At 35.4% G+C, this 22810-nt stretch overlaps 1 protein-coding gene across 3 annotated transcripts in view; it reads left to right on the forward strand.

Moving 5' to 3' along the window:
• Positions 1-22810, forward strand: part of CEP162 (centrosomal protein 162) — a 94762-nt gene that overhangs the window by 13677 nt on the left and 58275 nt on the right. For 2 of the 3 annotated variants that reach the window (XM_010333824.2, XM_074397726.1), the window contains exons 6-12: positions 1116-1183; positions 6845-6960; positions 9080-9110; positions 9932-10048; positions 15870-16064; positions 16993-17074; positions 22374-22656. In XM_010333824.2, coding sequence (XP_010332126.1) covers positions 1116-1183; positions 6845-6960; positions 9080-9110; positions 9932-10048; positions 15870-16064; positions 16993-17074; positions 22374-22656 — 892 coding nt within the window. Of the gene's footprint in view, positions 1-1115; positions 1184-6844; positions 6961-9079; positions 9111-9931; positions 10049-15869; positions 16065-16992; positions 17075-22373; positions 22657-22810 lie in introns of those variants that run through there. The other variant, XM_074397727.1, reaches the window with a different exon arrangement.

The following is a 22810-nucleotide window of genomic DNA, read 5'->3' on the forward strand; positions in this document are numbered from 1 at the left end:
CAGAACTAAGGAGCAAAGGCAGTACCTGAATTTCACGTTTGTTCGCATTGGTTCCCCATGCCCTGTGAGTATGCTGAGGGCAAGGCAAAGGATCCATTGTGTTACAGAGAAGAAACACTGTTTCAGAAGAGGAACACTGAGCTTGGAAAATATATTGCTTTTATTGTAAGTGGAAAAAGCCTGCTCTTTGTCTCTTCAGAAATAACCACATGGCATAGTGAATAATGGTCAGGGTCTTGCATTGTTGGTATATTCAGCAAGAATGTACAAGGATACTCAGGGCCTGTGGTCATTGCCTCTCCCAAGGATGTCAATACAGATTAAGCATGCTTAGGTTTGTGGGCCAGGGCTTTTTGCCACTTTGCAATATTTTTTAACATTTTTCTTATTTCTTAACAATATTCTTAACCATTGATATTTCTGCTCTAGAACAGGCTGGTCAAAGTACAGGATAGCATTGAGCATGCAATGTTAAGTGTTTGTTCCTATCATCATTATGATTTTAGTTTTATAGTTTCTCCAACGATCTCACTAAAGAGGGCTGATAGACTGAAAAGGTAGAACTGATTCCTGGTTTGAGAGAAAGCAGTATATGAATTAATATATCCAATGTAATTAAATCATACTGAAGCTCCTTTGTCCCCTTGCTTAGGTTTTGGTTCCTATTCAGCTTCCTTTTCAGAATTAAATTGCTTAGTAGCATGTGAGTGCCGACCTTAGGATTTTTTTTTTTTTTTCTGACTTTTCTATGGATTCACTGGTTCTCATAGCTTGTGTTCAATTTCTGATCTTTAATGTAAAGGGATATCTAGGGTTATAAGATAAAATTCGTATATGTAAATGTACATAGTTACAAAATTGTGTGTATTTAAGAAATAGGGCATTTTTTCCTTTGTAATATTTTTATAGCTATAATTAATCATGTTCTGAAGATGCTTAATTTTCAAAAAATTTTTCTTAGAAGTTCCCAAATTTTTAGGTTTTGATAGAACAAGAGTACTTGAGAGAGGACATGTACAATTTTAGGGATTTTTTTTTTTAAAGATACACAGAAAGAGTTGCATGAGGATATATTTTTAACATATAATGCTAAATTTAAAAAATATTTTTTCCAGTAATCAAGCCAATTTAGACCTAACTGATGACAGACATGAGAATGGATTGAAACACGAGGAACTGGCAGGTAATTTCATTGGTTTTTAAATTTATAATATTTGAAAAGATAACATAGCTTTTAATAAAGACAGTGATTAGAGAGGTATAATTAAAAGGAAAATCCTATTGTCATAGAAAGAGCTTTGAATAGAGTGGGTTTGCCTATGTTATAATCTGAGGTGCTAATACATTGTTAAAAGCGAACTGCCTCATTTGTTGAGAGTGGGCAGTAGACCACTTGGGAAGAAAGAAAAAAGGACTTTTGTGCCAGGATTGTGGGAATCTGTGAAGACAACACAAAGACCTCCAGAATGGTAGTGGAGAGGTGTGTCTTTTCCCACCTTTTGACTTCTAATGCATATGTGTTTTTATATTTAAAATGTTTTTTTCATAGACTGCATATAGTTAGTTTTAGCATTTTTGTCCAATCTGACAATCTCTGCCTTTTAATTCATGTGTTTATAAGAATGTATTTACTGATGTGGTTGTTTACTGTTTTGCCATTTGTTTTCTCTCTTCATCTTTTTGTTTTTGTTTCTTTTGTCATGCCTTCTGTTGTATTATTTATGGTATTCCATTTTATTCTTTTGGCTTTTTAGCTACACTTCTTTACTGTTTTTTTTTTCTTAATTGTCCCATGAGTCACAACATATATCTTTACTTTATTACAGTCTACTTTCAAATAACATTTTATAGCTATATTTATGTGAACTCTAACAACAGTAAACTCTCCTCAACTATTTCGCTATTTTTGTCAACATTTGTCTTCTACATTTCTTAAAAACCCCACAATGTATTATTATTGTTGTTTAAGCGATCATTTATCATTTAAAAGTACTTTTAAAGAATATTATGAAATGGATATTTATGTTAAAATATGTATTTATCCATATATTTACAATTTCCAATGCTTTGTATTCCATTGCATAGATTTGAATTTCTGTCTCATATTATTTTTTTTCAGCACGAAGAGCCTCCTTTAACATTTCTTGTAGTGTGAATTACTACTAGAAACAACTTCTCTCAGCATTTGTTTTTCTGAAAATATATTCTGCTTTTGTTTTTGAGGAATACTTGATACAGAATTTTATGTAGATTTTTTTTCCCCCTTTGGGCAGTTTCATGATTTTATTGTCTTTTCATCTTATTTCTCATGAGAAGTTTCTGGTAATTCCTCTTATTGTTATTTTGCATATAACGTGTCTTTTTTTTTAATCTATTTTCAAGGTTTTATCCTTGTTTTTTGGCAGTTTGACTGTGGTGTGTCGTGGTATTCTTTTCATTTATTCTTTTAGTTGAGCATCCTTGATTGATGGATTTATAGTTTCCATCAAAAAAAAATCTCTTGGCCATGAATTCTTAAAATAGTAATAATGCTGCTTTCCACTTCCTGCCATCTGACCCTAATTATAAGTATGTTCTAATGCTAAGCTTTGTTTTATGGGTCACTAAGACTGTTCCATTTTTTGAAACCTTTTTTTCTTTCTGTGCTTCAGTTCTTATCACTGTTCTGTTGCTTCAAGTTACTGGTCTTTTTCTTAAATCTGCTATTAATCCCATCCATTTTTTTTCTTTCACTCTGTTTTGGAACTTTTTAAAAAATTTTCTTTAGTATTTTTCCTCATTATGTTTATTTTTTTCAAGTCCTTAATATTAAGCATATTTTACAGATCTCAGTATTTGTTCATTTCTGGGTCTTTTTTCTGTTGGCTATTTTTTCTTCTGGTTTTCTGACACTTTTTCCTGCCTCTTAGAAATCTAGTGATTTTTGATTGGATGTTTGGTATTGTGAATTTTATGTTATTCAGCATCTGGATTTGATTGTCTTCTTTTAAAGAGCATTGTTGAGCTTTGGTAAATAGTTGACCCCACCACTTGATTTTGTTTAAGGCTTTTCTTATGCTTTGTTAGCAGAAGTCTGGAGTAGCTCTAGTAACATCTAACCCTACTGCCAAGGCACATCCCTTCTGAGGTTTCTGCTGAGTACCCCTAGTGATCAGTGAGGACTCTCCACTTAGGCAGATTAGAGTTCGAAAGTTTCCTTGTCATATATGAACTCTGAGAATTGTCTAACTTACAGCATTCCCCTTGTTCTTGGCTCGTTTTTTGCATTATATATTCAGCAAAGACTCAAGGGGACCCTTTGCAGATTTCTGGGGCTTTGTTTTTACTTAGATACCTCCTCTCTCGTTGCCTTAGCCTTTCTGAACTTATCTCTCACTCCTCAACTCAGTGAGACTGTCCTGATCTCCCCACTCCTGCTCAACACTTCAGAATGTATGTGCCTTCAGGTAATTCTAGGGCTAGTTCACTTGTTTTCTTATGAATCATATTTTTCTGCTACCAGTTGTCTAATATTTGAAAACAGTTGTTTAATATTTCACTGTTTACAAAGGAAATATAGTCCCTTTAACTCCAACGTGGCAGAGGAGAAAGTCCTCCAGATTGGCAAACAAATAAAAATTTGCAGCTAAATTTGCCAACAGAAGATGAAAAATGTCTTCAGAAAGGATCTTTTACATTGAATATGGTTTATCTGAGCTTTAAGAACTTCTTTATTTCCGAATATAATATTCTTGAAGCTACAAGGATAGGGAATAATAGAAACCCAGTACCTTGCACATGTAACATCTTCCTGCCAAAAAGATCAGAGTGGTACAAGTGAATATTCTAATTGTTTTCCAAACAGTGTGGAAGAGCCTAGATACAATCTCTGATATTTCTCATATAAGAATCACCCTCTCAAATTAATTTTACTCTTTCATTTTTATATAAACTTAATTTGCCTTGATGCTTGTTCCTGAAATCTCTGAAATGTGCTGTTTTCCTTTTCTTTGTTTCTTTTCTTTCATTTCTCTATGTGTCTATCAGTGACATTTCCTTCTTCAAACCTACTTTATTCATGACAAGTTTCTGGGGAGGAAGTCAGTCATTACTGTGTTGGTTGGTAGTATTTACCTATAAGCTGTTTAGTTACTAAATGAAATAACAAAATGTAGTTTTGAGGAATGCTTATTAGATTAGCACTTTTCCTAATCAGAAATAATACTTGGATGTATTAACTTTTTACTTAGATTAAGTATAAGAGTAGCTATAAAAGGCCAGGCATGGTGGCTCATGCCTTTGGTCCCAGCACTTTAGGAGGCTGAGGCGGGTGGATCATCTGATGTCAGGAGATCGAGACTAGCCTGACCAACATGGTGAAACCCCATCTCTACTAAAAATACAAAAAAATTAGCCAGGCATGGTGGCAGGCGCCTGTAATCCCAGCTACTCAGGAGGCTGAGACAGGAGAATCGCTTGAACCCAGGAGCAGAGGTTGCAAAGATCATGCCATTGCACTCCAGCCTGGGCAACAAGAACAGAACTCCATCTCAAAAAAGAAAAAAAAAAAATAGCTATAATAACAGCAATAATTACTATAAACGTTATAGTTAGCACTTAAATACAGTACATGTTACATATCAACCATTCTAAACACTTTAACTCTTAATCATCTCAGCAATGTTTTGAGAAAAGTACTATTATCCCCACTTTATAGGTGGAAAAAGTCAGGCAAAGGGAGTTTGTGGCCTACTACTTTCAATGGTTCCACAGCTGAAAGTAGTAGAACCAGGAATTGAATCCACGCCTTCTGGCTCCAGGTCATGCTCTTTAAACCCTATGCCGTACTGCCTAAACCAGGCATCCCCAAACTACGGCCCGTGGGCCACATGTGGCCCTCTGACGCCATTTATCCGGCCCCCCGCCGCACTTCAGGAAGGGGCACCTCTCTCATTGGTGATCAGTGAGAGGAGCACAGTATGTGGCGGCCCTCCAACGGTCTGAGGGACAGTGAACTGGCCCCCTGTGTAAAAAGTTTGGGGACGCCTGGCCTAAACTGTTGGTAACACTCCCTTTATGCAGTCACACACACATACTACAGTGCCTACCATTGGTTCCCAAATCATAAATAGTTGTCTAAGTTCAATGTCATATTCTTTAATATCTCCTCTTTCCTTGTTCTTCTTTTCTTAAGCAAGTCTAATCTCTGAGGCTACTTAAAATTCGTTGGTTCCCACCTAGACTGTTAAAGTCTTAATCATTTTGTATTGGTCTCAGCACGTGGAAGTGTGCCTAATAAAAAGTAATTGCTTATAACTGTCTTGTGATTTTAACTGTATGTCTACTGATAATAGAAAATCCCAAGCAGTGTTCTTTCTCACGTGGAAAAGAAACAAAAGTGAACTTCTTAGCCCCAGAATACAGATATTGACACAGTTAACCAGCTAACCTAGTTTATCTACCTAAGTAACAATACACATGCTGTTCCAAGTTCATATTTCTTATGAACTAAAATATAGATGTTTCTGTAGCCAGATCTCATTGGAAGCATCCCCTTTTCATTCCTAAACACTCTCAAATACATTCCTTAACTTCCAATATTAATTACACACAAGTTGTCATTTTCTTCATTCTACGAAAAGAGTAAAAAACAGATTAAGGTACACTTATGACAATTGATTCCAGAAGTAGGACTCTAGTACCTTATGCAGTCTTTTTCCCATCAGACCATCCTGTTTCTCAATGTGATGTAATTTTTTGAAATACAAATTCGATCTCATTTGTTTCTAAAATGATCAATTTCACTCTGAAAAGGCTGTTTCCTTTCATAGGCCACAGATCTAAATTAATACTGTGAGCAAGTTAAAAATTGAAGCAGTCCTGGCCAAATAATTCCTATACCACCTTCCCCATGAGGACACTGAAGGCATCAGTTAACATGGAGACACATTTTCCTCCTGCACAAAGTCATTGAGATACAATTTGGAGGCTTTAGATAAGAAGCACTTGGAGAATTGGGGAAACAGCAAGTCATATGAGGCCAGTATTTACCTATGGGAAGGGTCAGAGATCTTTCATAAGTACTAGTTAAGACTTACAGCAGAGTAGAGATACCTGTAGAGACAAAAAAAAAAAAAAAAATCTAGCCTTTTTAAAGTGGCTAGATTTCACAAAGTTTTTTCTTTTATAAGTAAGCAATTAGCCGGGCGCGGTGGCTCAAGCCTGTAATCCCAGCACTTTGGGAGGCTGAGGCGGGTGGATCACGAGGTCAAGAGATCGAGACCATCCTGGTCAACATGGTGAAACCGCGTCTCTACTAAAGATACAAAAAATTAGCTGGGCATGGTGGCACGTGCTTGTAATCCCAGCCACTCAGGAGGCTGAGGCAGGAGAATTGCTTGAACCCAGGAGGTGGAGGTTGCGGTGAGCCGAGATCGCGCCATTGCACTCCAGGCTGGGTAACAAGAGCGAAACTCCGTCTCAAAAAAAAAAAAATAAAAAAAATAAGCAATTGAAAATGTTTGTCTTTTTCAAATAAATATTAAAGTTTAAAGTTTTATTTTAAAGGTAATAAAAGATCTTTTGGGCAGCTCTAGAAATTTTTATTTTGTTAATAATATGAAAGATTATAAAACTCTGAGAACTATTTGAAAGTACAGTAATGACATAAACCAAAGATAGTCTTATAAATTGAACTCTCATTAAATCTGCAAAAAAAAAAAAATTCTCTAAAGACATCTTTATGTTACTATTTCAATAAACTATTTTTATACAGACTTCTTCCTTTGGAAATCAACAGTCCTTTCCTGGAATTTGACTTTTTTGACAATTTGATCTTTGTACTTTTAAAAATTATTTTCTGCAGAAAATTATAGTGATGATTTTGAAGATGAGTATGTTGATGCGCCTTTGACTACTAAAGATGAAGATTCCCATTCCAAAGAGGATTCTAAATCAGAAAAAATAAGCATACCCAAACAGGTATACATCAATTATATATTTGTCAGCTTTACAACTTTTTCATCAACTTGGCTGCCTATCACTATATGAAGAGCTCAAACAATGGAGTTTTTCATAATTTTGCTCATTGTTGTAAAGTTACAGGTCTCTGAACACTCAAACATTTTCTTAGCTCAGTATATCAAATTAATGTAAACATTAATTTAAAAAATATGACAGTTGATGATTTTATAAGAGATTTTTGGCCAGGCACAGATTTTTGAGCCCAGGAGCTGGAAGCCAACCAGGGCAACATGGTGCTATCTCATTTCTCCAGAAAATAAATTTTTAAAAAATTAGCAAAGTATGATGGCACATGCCTGTAGTCCCAGCTACTTAGGAGGCTGAGGTGGGAGGATCACTTGAGCCCAGGAGGTCAAGGCTGCAGTGACCTGTATTATGTCACTGCATTCCAGCCTGGGTGATGAGTGAGACTCTGTCTCAAACAAACAAAAAAAGATTTCTTTTGGCAAGTAAGTTAAGCTTAAGGTAAACTTTAGAAATTGAAAGCCTAATTAAAATTTGAAAACTAATTTTTAAACAAGTATGTTAAATTATACTTTTCTTTGGTATGATTTGTCTTTATGAAGTATAGTAAATGGCCCTCCCTAGTATTTATGCTAGTTTACGTCATTAACATTAACATTAATACATTAACGTCTAAAACTTACTTGGCTGCGATAAGGAACTACATGATTCCATTCAGATTCAGTGGTGCTTCGTACTCTAATTCTCTCATTTACCAGTTCTTACCAAGAATTATTCAGTGCTACTACTCCATATTGCCTTCCTTATAGAACTTACCTTTGAAGCTCTCTTACAGTAGCTGGTAGGGCAATTAATGTTGTTATTTGTTACTACTATTTATTATTTTGGTCTCTATCTGGACATAGTCTCTTTGGTACTGTATTTTAGACTAGATGTTTTTAACATGTATGAAACTGTGGACACAAGATAAAAGAAACACTTCAGGCATATGTAAATACTCTTATTTTTAAGTTTACTTAGTATTTAGCCCTTGGGTGTCTACATGTCACTCAATTTTGAGGAAAAAACAAGATGACTTTAGAAATAACAGAAATTAATGTGACAGATAAGTATCCTTAGAAATTTAATGAAATTTTATACTTGGAATAAGGCAATTGCAATATTTTATTGAAAACTGAATAGGTCACCAGCCTGGCCAACATGGTGAAACCCCACCTCTACTAAAAATAGAAAAATTAGCCAGGTGTGGTGGCAGGTGCCTGTAATCCCAGCTCCTCAGGAAGCTGAGGCGGGAGAATCGCTTGAACCTGGCAAGGCAGAGGTTACGAGAGCCGAGATCAAGCCACTGCACTGTAGCCTGGGAGACAGAGAGAGAGACTGTCTCAAAAAAAAAAAAAAGAAAAAGGAAAAATGAATCGGTCAGTAAAAGGCATAATAGTGTGGTATATTTAGAAAGTGTACCATATATAAAAAAATGTATCAACCTAAATGTGGAAGTTTCAGAGCACTGTCTGGGTAAGAATCAAAATAGGAAAGAACTAAAGCTCTATTATGGGAGGATCCCACAAACTGCCTGGCCAGGTAGGAGGTATAGGTGATATTAATAGGAAAACTTATTCTGAGGTAACCTCTAGTATTGAAGAACTGTATCTGTCTTGCTGTTTGGTAGCCTGCCTTTCTGAAAGTTGTGTCTTTTGAAACATAGATGAAATAATGAATACAAAGAATATGGTCATTAATTTTGAACAATAAGGGATAATAGACTGGTAATGTTACAATTGCAGAACTCTTGTGTGAAATAGATCTGTTTAATCTTGACTTTCAAGAAAACTAGCGAATTCATGAGCATGTTAGATGAGCAAATGGCACTTAGACTTTAAGCAAGACTTTTTTCAGGTCTAAATTATTTTTGGTAATTACCAAGGTTCAGAAAAAAATTTTAGAAGTTCCATCAGTGCTACAGTCTTGAAGAGTTATTGATGAATCAGAAAACACAGTTCCTGATCTTTTCAGTAAAAAGCCCTGATTTTCACGTTTTGCTGTTATTTGCATTGTGGTCATTTTATGTAATTTTGGTCCCAAAACATATAATCATTTTTATTTTTTAATTTAGGAAGAAGAAAAAACTGGCATGCTAGCTAATGGTAAATATTATTTGTATTCATATATTTTAGTTGGCAAAAAATTAGTTTGCTTAGAATTTCATCTAAATAATTCTGAATGAGTTACTATGTATTTGTTTTTAAGTATTTCTAAGGAATTAAACTTCCTAGCTTTTCCCAATAATGTGTTTCTTCCTATATTGAATCCATTCTGTTATATTTAAGATTATTTTTTGGGCCGGGCACAGTGGCTCACGCCTGTAATCCCAGCACTTTGGGAGGCCAAGGCGGGTAGATCACAAGGTCAAGAGATCGAGACCATCCTGGTCAACATGGTGAAACCCCGTCTCTACTAAAAATACAAAAAATTAGCTGGGCGTGGTGGCACGTGCCTGTAATCCCAGCTACTCAGGAGGCTGAGGCAGGAGAATTGCCTGAACCCAGGAGGTGGAGGTTGCAGTGAGCCGAGATCGCGCCATTGCACTCCAGCCTGGGTAACAAGAGCGAAACTCCGTCTCAAAAAAAAAAAAAAAAAAAAAAAAAGATTATTTTTTGTTATTTTTCTTATGCCTTTGCCTTCCATGTGTATATGTGTATGTGTACACTAGACCAGTACATACGTGTAGATATGTATGTTGATGTTAGCCTACTGTCTTCTACATGGGAAGAAAATAATATTTGTTATATGCATACACACAAACGTAAAACATGCTTGTTATATTCATACATATATAAGATTATATACTCTGTGAGCATTTATCTTTGCTTTTATATGCATTGCATATGTTTAAAATAATTTTTATCAAATCAATGGAACCATCCAGTTTATCACATTCCTTATATATTTCTTTATATTCTTCCAGTTGTGCTGCTTGATTCATTAGACTCTGTTGCAGAAGTCAACCTTGATGAACAAGATAAAACAACATCTAAGCCAAAGGGCCTACCAGAAATGACTGATAACGAAATGACAGGAACAGGTAAAAGTATTTGAAAACTTTAAATCTGACATTTTTCTACCATATGTAGTCATTTAAATAATTGGAACTTTCTAATGATGCCACAATGCTAGTAAGAAAAGTATGGTTTTAAATAAATATTAATAAATGAATAAATGCTATTGATACAAAGTATAACACTGTAGGTGAACGTTAACCAATTTTCTATGCCTCTACAGAGTATTCAGTTAAATCTGCCATGTGTAGGAGAAATGGGATTTTGGTCTTATTGTGCTTTTCCATAGTTCTTTCTCTAGGAAAAAGCTACATCCCATCCCCAAATTCTGAAATACCTGATACCAACTGGACTTTGCTAAAACCTTTAAATGTCTTTGAGATAATGCCTTTTCAAACTTTTTTAAAGCAGCAAAATGCTCATCTCCAATTGATATCTTATGTAGAACTCTCTCATAGGTAAAAATGATACTTTATTAGTATAAATATGTAAACTTATATTTGTTACATTTGGCCATAAAATAGGTGAGAACAATAATGTTTTTTGGAATTTTTGAAATCAGAAACTATTGAGATTTGTTGTGGCCTCATATTACCATCAGTCTTCTAGTGTGTTTGTGTTTCTGTTTTAGTTAAATAGTATAGAATTGTTCTTGTTTTATCATATAAATAGCTTCAAATGGGAACTTTTTAATCAGCCTACTTTGCAGTCTATATATACTGGTTAACTAAACCAATTTAGATACTTGATTTAAAAAAAAAAAAAAAGGAGTAATTGAAATCACAACCAACTCAGAAATCACTAACCATCATCAGCTTGCATTTCCTTTTTTTTCCTTTTTACTTTTTAATTGATATATAGTATACCTTTAGAAAAGTTCATGGTATCACTATAGTGCAACTCAGTGAATTTTGAAATACTGAGCACACCCATGTAATCAGCAACCAGATAAAAACTAAGAGGACTCAAACCACAATGTCCATCACATATCTTATGTCTAGTCACTGTCTTTGCAAGAGTCACCACTATTTTGACTTGTTACATCTACTTTCATTTTAAAATATAAAGGTCAAAAAATTACAACTATAAGACATAATTTTCCCATTAAGACACATTACTCATTTGTTGCCCAACTAAGTATTCTGCTGTAATGTAAGCATGTGCTGATGGCAGGTCCCTCAATTTTACTGCTCTTGATTTATCATGTCACATACATCCTGTGATAGTTAAACCCTTGCACAGTTTTCAGTAGGCAGACGTGAATTCTTTTAAAAGACCATTGTAGAGCCACAATTTTTCTGATTAACAGTATTTTATAGGAAGTTCATGTGCTCAGGATGACCAGAGAAACTTTATTCCGAGGTGCATTAAAACAAAAGAGAAAGCAAAAGTTACTAACAATATTATTACATAATGTCTTCAGATTATTACAGTTACATAAATGGTACATTTGAGTGTGCAGAATAGGTTCTATTCCAATTTTTTAATTTTAAAGCATGATTTAAAATGGAATTTCAGGCCGGGCGCGGTGGCTCAAGCCTGTAATCCCAGCACTTTGGGAGGCCGAGGCGGGTGGATCACAAGGTCAAGAGATCGAGACCAACCTTGGTCAACAAGGTGAAACCCCGTCTCTACTAAAAATACAAAAAATTAGCTGGGCATGGTGGTGCATGCCTGTAATCCCAGCTACTCAGGAGGCTGAGACAGAAGAATTGCCTGAACCCAGGAGGCGGAGGTTGCGGTGAGCCGAGATCGTGCCATTGCACTCCAGGCTGGGTAACAAGAGCGAAACTCTGTCTCAAAAAAAAAAAAAAAAAAAAAATGGAATTTCAGTCAAACATCTGTGAAATCCATGATTTTCTCTGAAAAACTGATTATAAAATTAGTTTCATACAGTGTGAAAACCACTACTGATTTCTTATAACCAGTAGTGATTTTCACACTGTATGAAACCAGTAGGTTATAAGAAAAGCTCAGAAATAAAATATGTATTTCTAAAAGTAAAAATTTTATTAAGATGAACTAAGCAGTTATATAAAACTAGTTTTTTGATCTTAATTCTTAAATATTCTTGCCTATAAGATAATTTGATTAGTCAATTACTTGAATATAGTAGAGTGTGAACTTATTATCATGTAGGTTTGGATTCAGATTTTTAACCTTGCCACTTACCGGTTATGTGACACTGGATAATGAGTACATCTAAGCCTGTTTTCTGATTTTTAAAATGAAGTCTTGTGATGGTCAACTGAGATAACGTATAGTAAATTTTTAAGATTCACTAAATAGTAGCAACTTTGTCGTTGTTATTATCATTATTATTTATGTCAACTCTCTGTTATTAATACATGCTATAGTAGAGAACCTAGAGTTATACAGTGTAAATACTTGTTGGCTGCGGGGGATTGAATTTCTGGTATTTAAAATATATACTTGAAAGTCTTCAGCCAGGTGTGGTGGCTCCCGCCTGTAATCCTAGCACTTTGGGAGGCTGAGGCAGGCGGATCACCTGAGATCAAGAGTTCAAGCCCAGCCCAGCCAACATGGTGAAACCACGCATCTATAATCCCAGCTACTCAGGAGGCTGAGGCAAGAGAGTTGCTTAACCCTGGGAGGCGGAGGTTGCAGTGAGCCAACATCATGCCACTGTACTCCAGCCTAGGTGACAGAGTAAGATTCCATCTCTAAATTAATTAATTAAAATAAAATATATACTGGAAAGTCTTCAAATGAGTATGTGAACTAGGTTTAAGAACTGAAAAGTTCAGTGGGGTTTTGTTTTACCTTGCCGCTTTATGTGTTAAGCAGCTAACTAACGCACGTTGCTTAACTTTCAAACATTGGCTGATTTTAAAACATGGACAAAGATTCTCTTATTAAAAATATTATTTATGAAATTATTTGTGCCTGGCTATATTAAAGAGTTTAGCAAGTAGAAAACGAAGGGTTTCCTAACACCAGACCAGATCTAACCTTTCATTTTTTTCATTTGTCTCACAGGCAAGTGCCATTTTGTGCTATGCCTGCGTTATTAGGGTCGTCACAGTGTGACAGTGTTGCTTCATGAAACTAGACCCTTTCTTCTACAAAATAATATTTGACACTTTAAAACTGTCTCTCTTTTTTTTGAGACAGAATCTTGCTCTGTCACCCAGGCTGGAGTGCAGTGGCATGATCTCGGTTCACTGCAATCTCCACCTCCTGGGTTCAAACGACTCTCCTGTCTCAGCCTCTCGAGTAGGTGGGATTACAGGTACACACCACCAAAACTTGCTAATTTGTGTGTGTGTGTGTGTGTGTGTGTGTGTGTTTTTTTTTTTTAAGTAGAGATGGTGTTTCACCATGTTGGCCAGGCTGATCTTGAACTTCTGACCTCTGGTTACCTGCCCACCTCAGCCTCCCAAAGTGCTGAGATTACAGGTGTGAGCCACCGTGCCCAGCCTCAGCTTCTAAAGTTGAAAAATACAGGGCTCTTCTGACTTGTAATAATACATAAAATAACTACAGAGTCTGCTCTTTTCAGTGTAAAAGGCAGATAAGTAACTCCTTTTGTTTTCATGATATGCGTGGAAAAAAGTTAACTTCCATAACCACGAAATTACTTTTAATATGACTTGGATTAATAACTCAAGTTAGAAAAGTACCATTTTCCTGCCATTTTTTTGAGCAGCCCCTCCTACCTCTTTTATTTTTTTTCGGTCCTCTTTTCTAACTTTTAGGTCATTTGTTTTTCTGCATGTTTGCTCTGTTGTTGCTTAAAAGCATAGAACCTGTTCTTTCTGACACTTCATACCTACTAAATTAGATATCAGCATTCAGTACTACTATGCTGTTTACCATTGAAGTCATTTCTTTGATGTATACCCAGCAGATACTTTACTCAACCTGATATTTTTATAGAGAAAAAAAACACTGTGTGCTTTTCCTATTTTCTTGAAAATTAATGATCTCTTTCATTCATGCTACAAGCAAGACCTTTTTCCTCATGTCCTCTTGAAAATCTCTGCCCTTCAACTGGCAATTCTCTAGCAGTATCCCCTTCTGTTTTTAGTTTATTTAAGCAAACTTGTTATTTGGGTATGCTTCATGTAGCTATGGGGACCTGAAGCACTAGCTAGAAAGACATCTCGGTGTAAGGCATTCTTACACAATCTTATATATAGTACTTGCCTATCTCTTCTGTTTACAAATTGTGTGTGTACAGGAAGATGTGACTATATATACTATTTTATTTTTAATATCTGGTTAGTTAACCGTGGGTATCAAGATAAGGGATTGGTTACTCTGTTTTCTTTTTTTCCTCTCTTCCATGATTCGTTGTTTACCTCTAATTTTGAAAATTCCTCTTGTTAGTAATGAAAATTACAAAATGAGTAAGAAAGTACTCAAAAATGTGCAATCATTATTATCAAATTATTTGAATTCTTTTTTCTAGATTTTGTCAGTTGGTGGAAAGAGAAGGTGTATTAGTCCATTTTCATGCTGTTGATAAAGACATACCCAAGACTGGGTGATTTATACAGGAAAAAGGGTTTATTAGACTTACAGTTCCAGTGGCTGGGGAAGCCTCACAATCATGGTGGAAGGCAAAGAGGAACAAGTTACATCTTAGTGGATGGTGGCAGGCAAAGAGAGCTTGTACAGGGAAACTCCCATTTTTAAAACCATCAGATCTCGTGAGACTCATTCAGTATCACAAGAACAGTGCAGGAAAGACCTGCCCCCATAATTCAGTCACCTCCCACTCTCTTCCTCCCATGACATTTGGGAATTGTGGGAGTTACAATTCAAGATGAGATTTGGGTGAGGACACAGCCAAATCATATTAGAAGGCTAATAGGAAAGGAAGAGTGAATGATGACATCAGGGTTTCTACTTTGACTTAGTAAATCGTGAAGTGATTAGGTAAAATAGGAAATACTGGTAGTAGAACAAGTTTTAGTAGGGAATGTAATGAATTCAGTTGGCAATATGTAGATGTGATACACTTACAGGACAATCTAAATGTTAAGTTGATGTTCAGAAAAGAATTGTAAGCACATAGACATAGATTTGGGAGTCATAGGCTTGTGGGTAATAGTTGAAGCTAAGAGTCTTCATGAAACTAGTCAGGTCAAAAAATTGGTAAGTGAAACTTTCAAAAAAAGAGGGCTGAAGATGGAATCCTGAAATGAACTATAGACCATAAGAGATGAAAAACTAGCCGTCAAAGTGGTGGGAATAACAAAAAGAAGAAAGCATGCAGAAGAAACAGTTACCAGGAAAAAGACAATGTATGACTTCTCTGCCTTTTGGCTAAGGTGAAGTGAAAAAGATAATGTCAGATGTCTCACATAGTTGAAGAGAACTAAAGACAGATGGAGTTGGTCATTAGAAAATTACTTTTGATCACAGCAGTTTTAGCAGGATGTTGGAACACATTGGATTGCAAAGTTAGAGGAGTGAATTCACTGTGGTTGAAAAAAGGCAAATGACAGGATGCTTGGTGGTACAGAGAGAGTGGTAATGGTAAAGGAGAAGTAGAATCCTTCAAAGGAATTTGTCATTTTGGGAAATTTAAGAATAGTCTTATCCAATGCAGAGGGGTCAGTTAAGAATAGTAGGGGAAAGGGCAATGACTTGTGAAGGCAGATTTTATACTTAACTGCATCAGGACACACCTCAACTTGCTAAAAGAGTTATTGAGCTTGCTGTGAATATATACTGGCAGCCCATAGCTGGAAATTACCTAGTTAGTACTTAACTCTACTTTTATATTTCTAACAGATTAAGGAATGATATTAGTGTTTTATAGTTCTCATGTGTTTGTGGTGTAATTATTTTTGGGGTTTACATTTATTTCAACAGGTGTTTCTTATGGACAAAGCAATAGTGACATTGAAGCCCTACATCAAGCTTATTGTCATATAGCACATTCATTGGGAGATGAAGATGAACAAAAAATTGAGAGTAACACAATGGAAGATATCAAGAGCTCAGTGATGAAAGGTCATCCTCAAGAAAATGAAGAGCATTCAAGAAACATCTCTACTATGGAATCTGGTAAAAGCTTATAGATGAATTTTTTAATTATTTGATATTCTTTCTAAAGAGTTTTTAGTGTAATATAGTTAAAATACAATTTGCTGTAGTGATTTTTCCTCTGTCTCTGAGCTTTAAAGAGATTTGTTCAAATGACATACGGGGATTATTGGCTTAACTATAAAATTAGAGCTAAACATAAAATGGAATTTCAGTTTCGTTTTGTTTCTTTTCTTTTCTTCTTTCTTTCTTTTTCTGTCTGTCTGTCTGTCTGTCTTGCTCTGTGACCCAGGCTATAGTGCAATGGTGTAGTCTTGGCTCACTGCAGCCTCCACCACCCAGGTACAGGTGATTCTCCTGCCTCAGCCTCCCCAGTAGCTGGAATTACAGACACCCACCACCATGCCCAGCTCATTTTTGTATGTTTAATAGAGATGGGGTTTTACCATGTTGGTCAGGCTGGTCTTGAACTCCTGACCTAAGGTGATCAGCCCACCTCAACCTCCCAAAGTGCTGGGATTGCAGGCATGAGCTACTGCGCCCAGCCCAGTTTCCTTTCTAACATGCCTTGACCAAATTAAGAAGTCACTTAAATGGACGTTTTTTACTCTTTTGCAAGTACATATATTAAAGTTGCATTTTGTTAGAGAACAGTATTTCCGGATCAACCAAACATGTACATAGCGTGTGTGTGTGTGTGTGTGTGTGTGTGTGTGAGCATGTGTGTATAGATATTTTTTGATATATATATTTGATAATGGTATGTGAGATATATGATATTTCATAAGGAAGTTTTCCTGGTGTAAGGAAACTTAAGATGGAAAACAGGTCTATTTCATGTATCATTTTGTTAACTATGTCAGAGAAAATATAATTTTGGTGGTATTACACATGTAAATTAAGCAGTCTACGTAACATCTTTTTATTTCTACTTCTTTGCCCCCCTTAGATCTGCCCACGGTAGAGGAGCTAATGAAGCCTATCAGAATAGATTCATCTGGGGTCAGTGGTTTTGATTTACAAGCTGTCAGGTATGAATTTTTTTGTTTATTGTTTTGTCTTTGGAAATTTTTAGTCATTTGTTCTATGTAATCTTTCCTAGTGAATGATTAATGACTAATATTACCTTGCATGAGTCTGCCTGTGAGTCATTACTCTCTTCTTTTTATTTTGTCCTCACTCAGTTCATCAAAATTCTAGTGCTAAATGAAAAAATAAATAGATTCTATAAAAAAGTTTCTGCCACTAAATAGTCCTAAAGGTTTTCACTGAAAAATAGTCTCTCTTCAGCTTTAATAGTGCTGGAACAGTTTATTCACGATGAGGCAAAAAGTGAATTTTATTCTGTTTATGAGTCATAGATTTGCTTCTTTTTATACCAGTTAGTTTTGACCTATTCGCACCCTGGCCATCATCTCACTGGCTGAGTTTTGTAGCCACAAGAGAAATGGGCCTCATTAAAATGCTTCAGGTCTAATACAGTTTAGTTGGACTATGTGTGACCCGCTGTCATTCTTCAACATGGAGTAACACGTCACAGTAACCTTGTCATAGACAGCGTTGCTTTTATGTAGCACTGAAATATCATGTCCAGTCTCTCATGTGTTCCTCATAACAAGTAGGGAAGGTGTGTTCATGCTCATAATTCAAGAAATGAGACTGAGATAAACTCATTTTGCTGGTAGGTAACAGCTAACATTTATCACATTTACTTTGGGCAAATACTTTACATATATTATTTCATTTAACCTTACAGCAACACAATGGGTTATAGTCCATTATTATTCCTATTTCCGAGACAAGAAGACTGAAGCCTAAGAGGTTAAGATAAAGCTATTGCCCAAGGTCATATAGCTGTGGACCAGGAACAGGGGCCATCCATGTTCCTAACCACTTGTATCGTCAGTCTTTTATCTCTGTAAAACACTTCTGTGAAATAGCCTGTCATCCATTCATGTTCTCATTTATTTGTGTCTTCAGTAGACATGTTTTGAGCCCCCTTTGTATACTATACCCTCATGATGTAAATCCACATGTGGTGATTTCTTGGCCTTGTTTCTACATTTGTGCTAATTGAGAAAAAAATGATGCAGTGTACCTATGCAACAATCTTGCATGTTCTTCACATGTACCCCAAAACCTAAAATGCAATTAAAAAAAATAAGTAGTGAACCTTAACACTAAAATTCATGTACTTGAATGTTAAGTCTAGTAATCTTCCATTGATCTGTAATGCTAATTAGTATTTTTAAAGGAAATATTGTGCCAACTCATTATTGCTGTTTGGGGGTGTTAGTAATAACTAAAGAGATTTTCTTGCACATCTTGTATCTTATCTTCGTTTTTATAGGTAAAACCATTTTAGTAATAGGAATTCTAAAACATTTTTACATTTGTGTTTAAAAGCTGAAAGCAGTTATACTTATATTACAGGTATAATGGTAATCACATATGATGGAAATCAAGAAATATGACCTTTAGTACCCATATGTAAAAAATTTTTAGTAGCTAGCGAGTAGATGATCCTAGCTGCTCTAACAGAATCCTTGAAATCTTAGTAGCTTAACATCATCAAAAATTTATTTCTTGTTCACATCACTGTCCTTGGTGGGTCAGTGGGGTTGGACTTGGGCTCCGCTTCACACAGTTGTTTAGGAACCCAGGCTGTTGCTGTCATCAACATACAGTTTTAAGATTGTTACAACATCATCCAACCAGTCAGTAAGGAAAGAAAGAGAATGGTTTTATATCCTTTCTTTTAGCTGCCTTAACACAGAAGTTTCATATCACTTCAGCTCACATTCCATTGGTAGGAACCAGCACATCCAGCTAATGAGGTCCAAAGAGGCTGTGAAATGTGGTTTGTTTCAGTGCGAAGAAAGAAAAATAAATGAGTTTGGTCAGTATCTAGTCAGTATCTCTAATAACAAAATATTGATTTCACTCTTCTTCATACACGGACCCACTTATCCCCTTCCCCAACCAGACAGCCCCAAGTCCCATTCAGGACTATACGCATCTGAAAGGCTAGGATTTCCAGATCCAGTGCAGTCCTCTCCGTCATATTTGAGTATGGCTCCTCATTGTCTGCCAATGGGAGATAATGACAAAGTTACATACTTCCTCACCCCCATCCCAATATATAATGGTGGAACTGCAGTAGATGTGCCCTTTCAGCAAGGAAAAGTATGAAGAAAATACAGCAACCAGTGTTGCAACTTTTGAGAACCGCTGGAAAGACCTTGTAAAGGGCCCCTAACTTGGGAATAGGGATTTTCCTTTATTTGGTTATTACTCTATTAAGAAGGGACCACCTAAAGTCAGTTATTCCATATAGCCCTTGTTCCATTCCTTGGAGGATTTGTCTTGTATGTTATCACCATTGACTACAACTGAAGTGAATTTTAGGTTGAGGGGTATGCCCATCACACTCCTTTCTCGGTCCACTTCCTGCCTACAGGTAGCTTTAAGTTTCCCAGTCCCTGGCTTTTGGGTTTCTTTTTTATTTCTTTCCTTTTTTTCTTTTAAACAGGGTTCTAATTTCTTTGACATTATAGTCTTTCAGAAAGTTTAGTAACCTAGTTATCTCTTTGGTCCCAGTGAATGCCATGTGCCAGTAACCAGACTTAAAGTTCTTTGCTACCCAGAATCTATAAGGAATTTAAGCAAATTTACAAGCAGAGAACAACCTCATTTAAGAGTGGGCAAGGACACAAACAGACATTTCTCAAAAGAAGACATATGTGCATCCAACAAGCATTCAAAAAAAATGCTCAACATCACTCATCATTAGGGAAATACAAATTGAAATCACAATGCAATGCCATCTCACACAGGTCAGAATAGCTATTATTAAAAAGAAAAAAAAATGCTGAGGAGGTTATGGAGAAAAGGGAACATTTATACACTGCTGGTGGGAATGTAAAATAGTAACCATTGTCGAAAGCAGTTTGATGATTTCTCAGAGAACTTAAAACAATTACTACTCAACCAGCAATCTGATCATTGGATATATACCAAAAGGAATGTAAATTGTTCTACCATAAAGACATATGCATGCATATGTTCATTGCAGCACTGTTCACAATAGCAAAGACATGAAATCAACCTAAATGTCCATCAGTGGTAGATTGGATAAAGAAAGTATGATACATATACTCCGTGGAATACTATCAGCTATGAAAAAGAATGAGATCATATCCTTCGCAGCAGCATGTATGGAGCTAGAGGCCGTTATCCTATGCAAACTAATGCAGGAACAGAAAACCAAGTACTCTATGTTCTTATAAGTGGGAGCTAAACATTGAGTACATATGGACACAAAGATGAGAACAACAGACCCTGGATCCTACTTGAGAGGTTGGGAGGAGGGTGGAGATCAAAAAACTACCAATTGGATACTATGCTTATTACCTGGGTAATGAAATAGTTTGTGCATCAAACCCCCATGACATGCAGTCTACCTGTGTAACAAACAGTACCTGTATCCCTGAACCTAGAATAAAAGTAAAAAAAAAAAAAAAAAAAAAAGTTTTTTGCTAGACAGAGGGTTTAAATCTGCTTTATTCTTTGATTGCTTGTTCCTCTGTTTCTTTTTTTTTTTTTTTTTTTTTTTTTTTCTGTTTATTTGCAGTTTTCTGATATTTGGGGAAACAACCAAAAGTGTGAAGATTACACTCTTAATATGATCTTTGCTAAGGGACTGAGTCTCTCACTTTTCAACCAAGAAGTCTCATGAAATCTTGCTTTCTCAGCATTTTTTAATGCTGAATCTACAGCTTGAGTCTATACAGAAAGTGAACCCATTCCTAGAGTTTCTAGATTCCTTCTATTCTCTTTAAATTCTGCTTACAAACCAGCTTATTCTTTCTTGAGCCCGTCAGTTTTTTTGGTGATATCTTGTCAAAAGAAGCTAACAGTAGCCAGCACTTAATAACTCCTTGTTCTTTCCACTCATTTCACTTAGTACTGCATGGTCAGCAGGCATGTGATCTGCCTTATAAGCGTTTGTAGGTGACAGTTTAGCAGTGTTTTGCCACTGTAAAACATAGGCTGCCATCTCTCCAGACTCTAATTATCAGTTTCCTGCCACCCAAAACCTGACCTAAGCCATTAACAAATAAGTTGGGTTCTTGGCATCTCAGCTCTTACATTCTAAAGGGACTAACTAGTAAATGGTCCCATTTAGATGCAAGATGGCAAGGAAATACAGTTTCTTGGTACCTCGCAAGAATGAGAAAGTTTTGATTAGCATCTAGCTACTGTGAAGAAGGAAAGAACCATTCTATTTTTGATGATTCCAGCTACTTTAGAAGCTTCCAACAGTTACCAAGAAGCCAATCTACATTATATGAAAATGGTAGCCTCTTAAACATTTTTTTAATCTTATTTTATAAATTATAAAATCAAATGGCCTAATTGACATATGATTAAATATTTTAATACTAACAGTTCCCATATTTTTGGAGCCCCTGTAGTTTGCCAATATTTAACCACGTTTAAAACATTTCCTTAAGTTGTAACTTCCAGATTTTTAACATCTAATTGTCTGAATTGTTACAAGTGCTTTTTTTTAATAAGTAGGGGTTATCTTTATTTTTTTAATGATTAAATAAGATATTATGTTTATAAGATCTTAAAATTTAGAATGATATTCTCCATTTAGGAGGAGCAGTGGTACTTTTTTTTTTTAGGTCTTTCCGTATTTTTTTAAATTACATTTTAAGTTCTATGAAGAGCCCACTTAAATGTTTTAAACCACAAAAAAATGATTTTATTTTCAAAGCCTGGTGATTCTTCTTTTTACATTGAAATGTTTCCTATACTGTGATTTAAATGTATACTTTTTAGTATTTATACTCTATGCCTCCTTGACATAAATTGTGATTGCTTCTTTAGTTTCTTCTAAAAATGATTAAAATGTTTTTCTTATTTCAAATGCATGTCAAGTTTATAAGAAAATGTAGGTAAGGGATATATTACAAAAAGTTCACTCAGAAATTTATATTGTATTTTTCTTATATACAAGCAGTCTCAGTCTTGTTTGCTTTGGCCTTTCTCTGAAATAAGTCTCAACGTCACCTATGTAATCCTTTGCATTATACTGCATTAAAATAATTATCTGAAATTAAAAGCAGTTGTACTGAGTACACTCTGTTAACCAAATTTATAAATAATGTATTTAACATCAGAAACTTAATTGAATAGTTAACAACTCTTATCTATATATATTGTGCATGTGCATGTGCGTGTACACACACATGTGGATATTACTGGTATTTGAAGAGTTGTGCATAGGGTTCATTATCTGTGTCCTGTTTTGTTTTATAGCTCTGAGAAAGTGGCTGAAAGTAAAGCAACTGAATTTGTTAGCTCTTTACCCCTGAAGATGAACCCAAATATTATATCTCAAGACTCACAAAATTTAAACCATTTTTTTGATAAAAATGATGAGAATGTGATTTTACAAAAGACCACAAACGAGAGTATGGAGAACAGCTGTCCAAGAGTAACTGCCACAGAAGAACATGTTGATAAAATGTACCTTGATATTTTGAGGAAAAAAATATCTGTTAATCCCTCATCATTATCTCAGGATGACAGAATTAATAAAGTAAGTACTTATAAATTGATTTGAGATATTGTGAATTGAAGTTATGTAAAGTTATAAGTACTGTTGGTAGGTATGTGCTTTTTAAACTATGGGATCGATTATATACTAACCTCCACAGTAGATCTTGGATATTTGTGAGTCTTGTTTATTACAA

Source organism: Saimiri boliviensis, chromosome 4 (genome assembly GCF_048565385.1).
Source record: "Saimiri boliviensis isolate mSaiBol1 chromosome 4, mSaiBol1.pri, whole genome shotgun sequence".
NCBI classification, from domain to species: Eukaryota; Metazoa; Chordata; class Mammalia; order Primates; family Cebidae; genus Saimiri; species Saimiri boliviensis.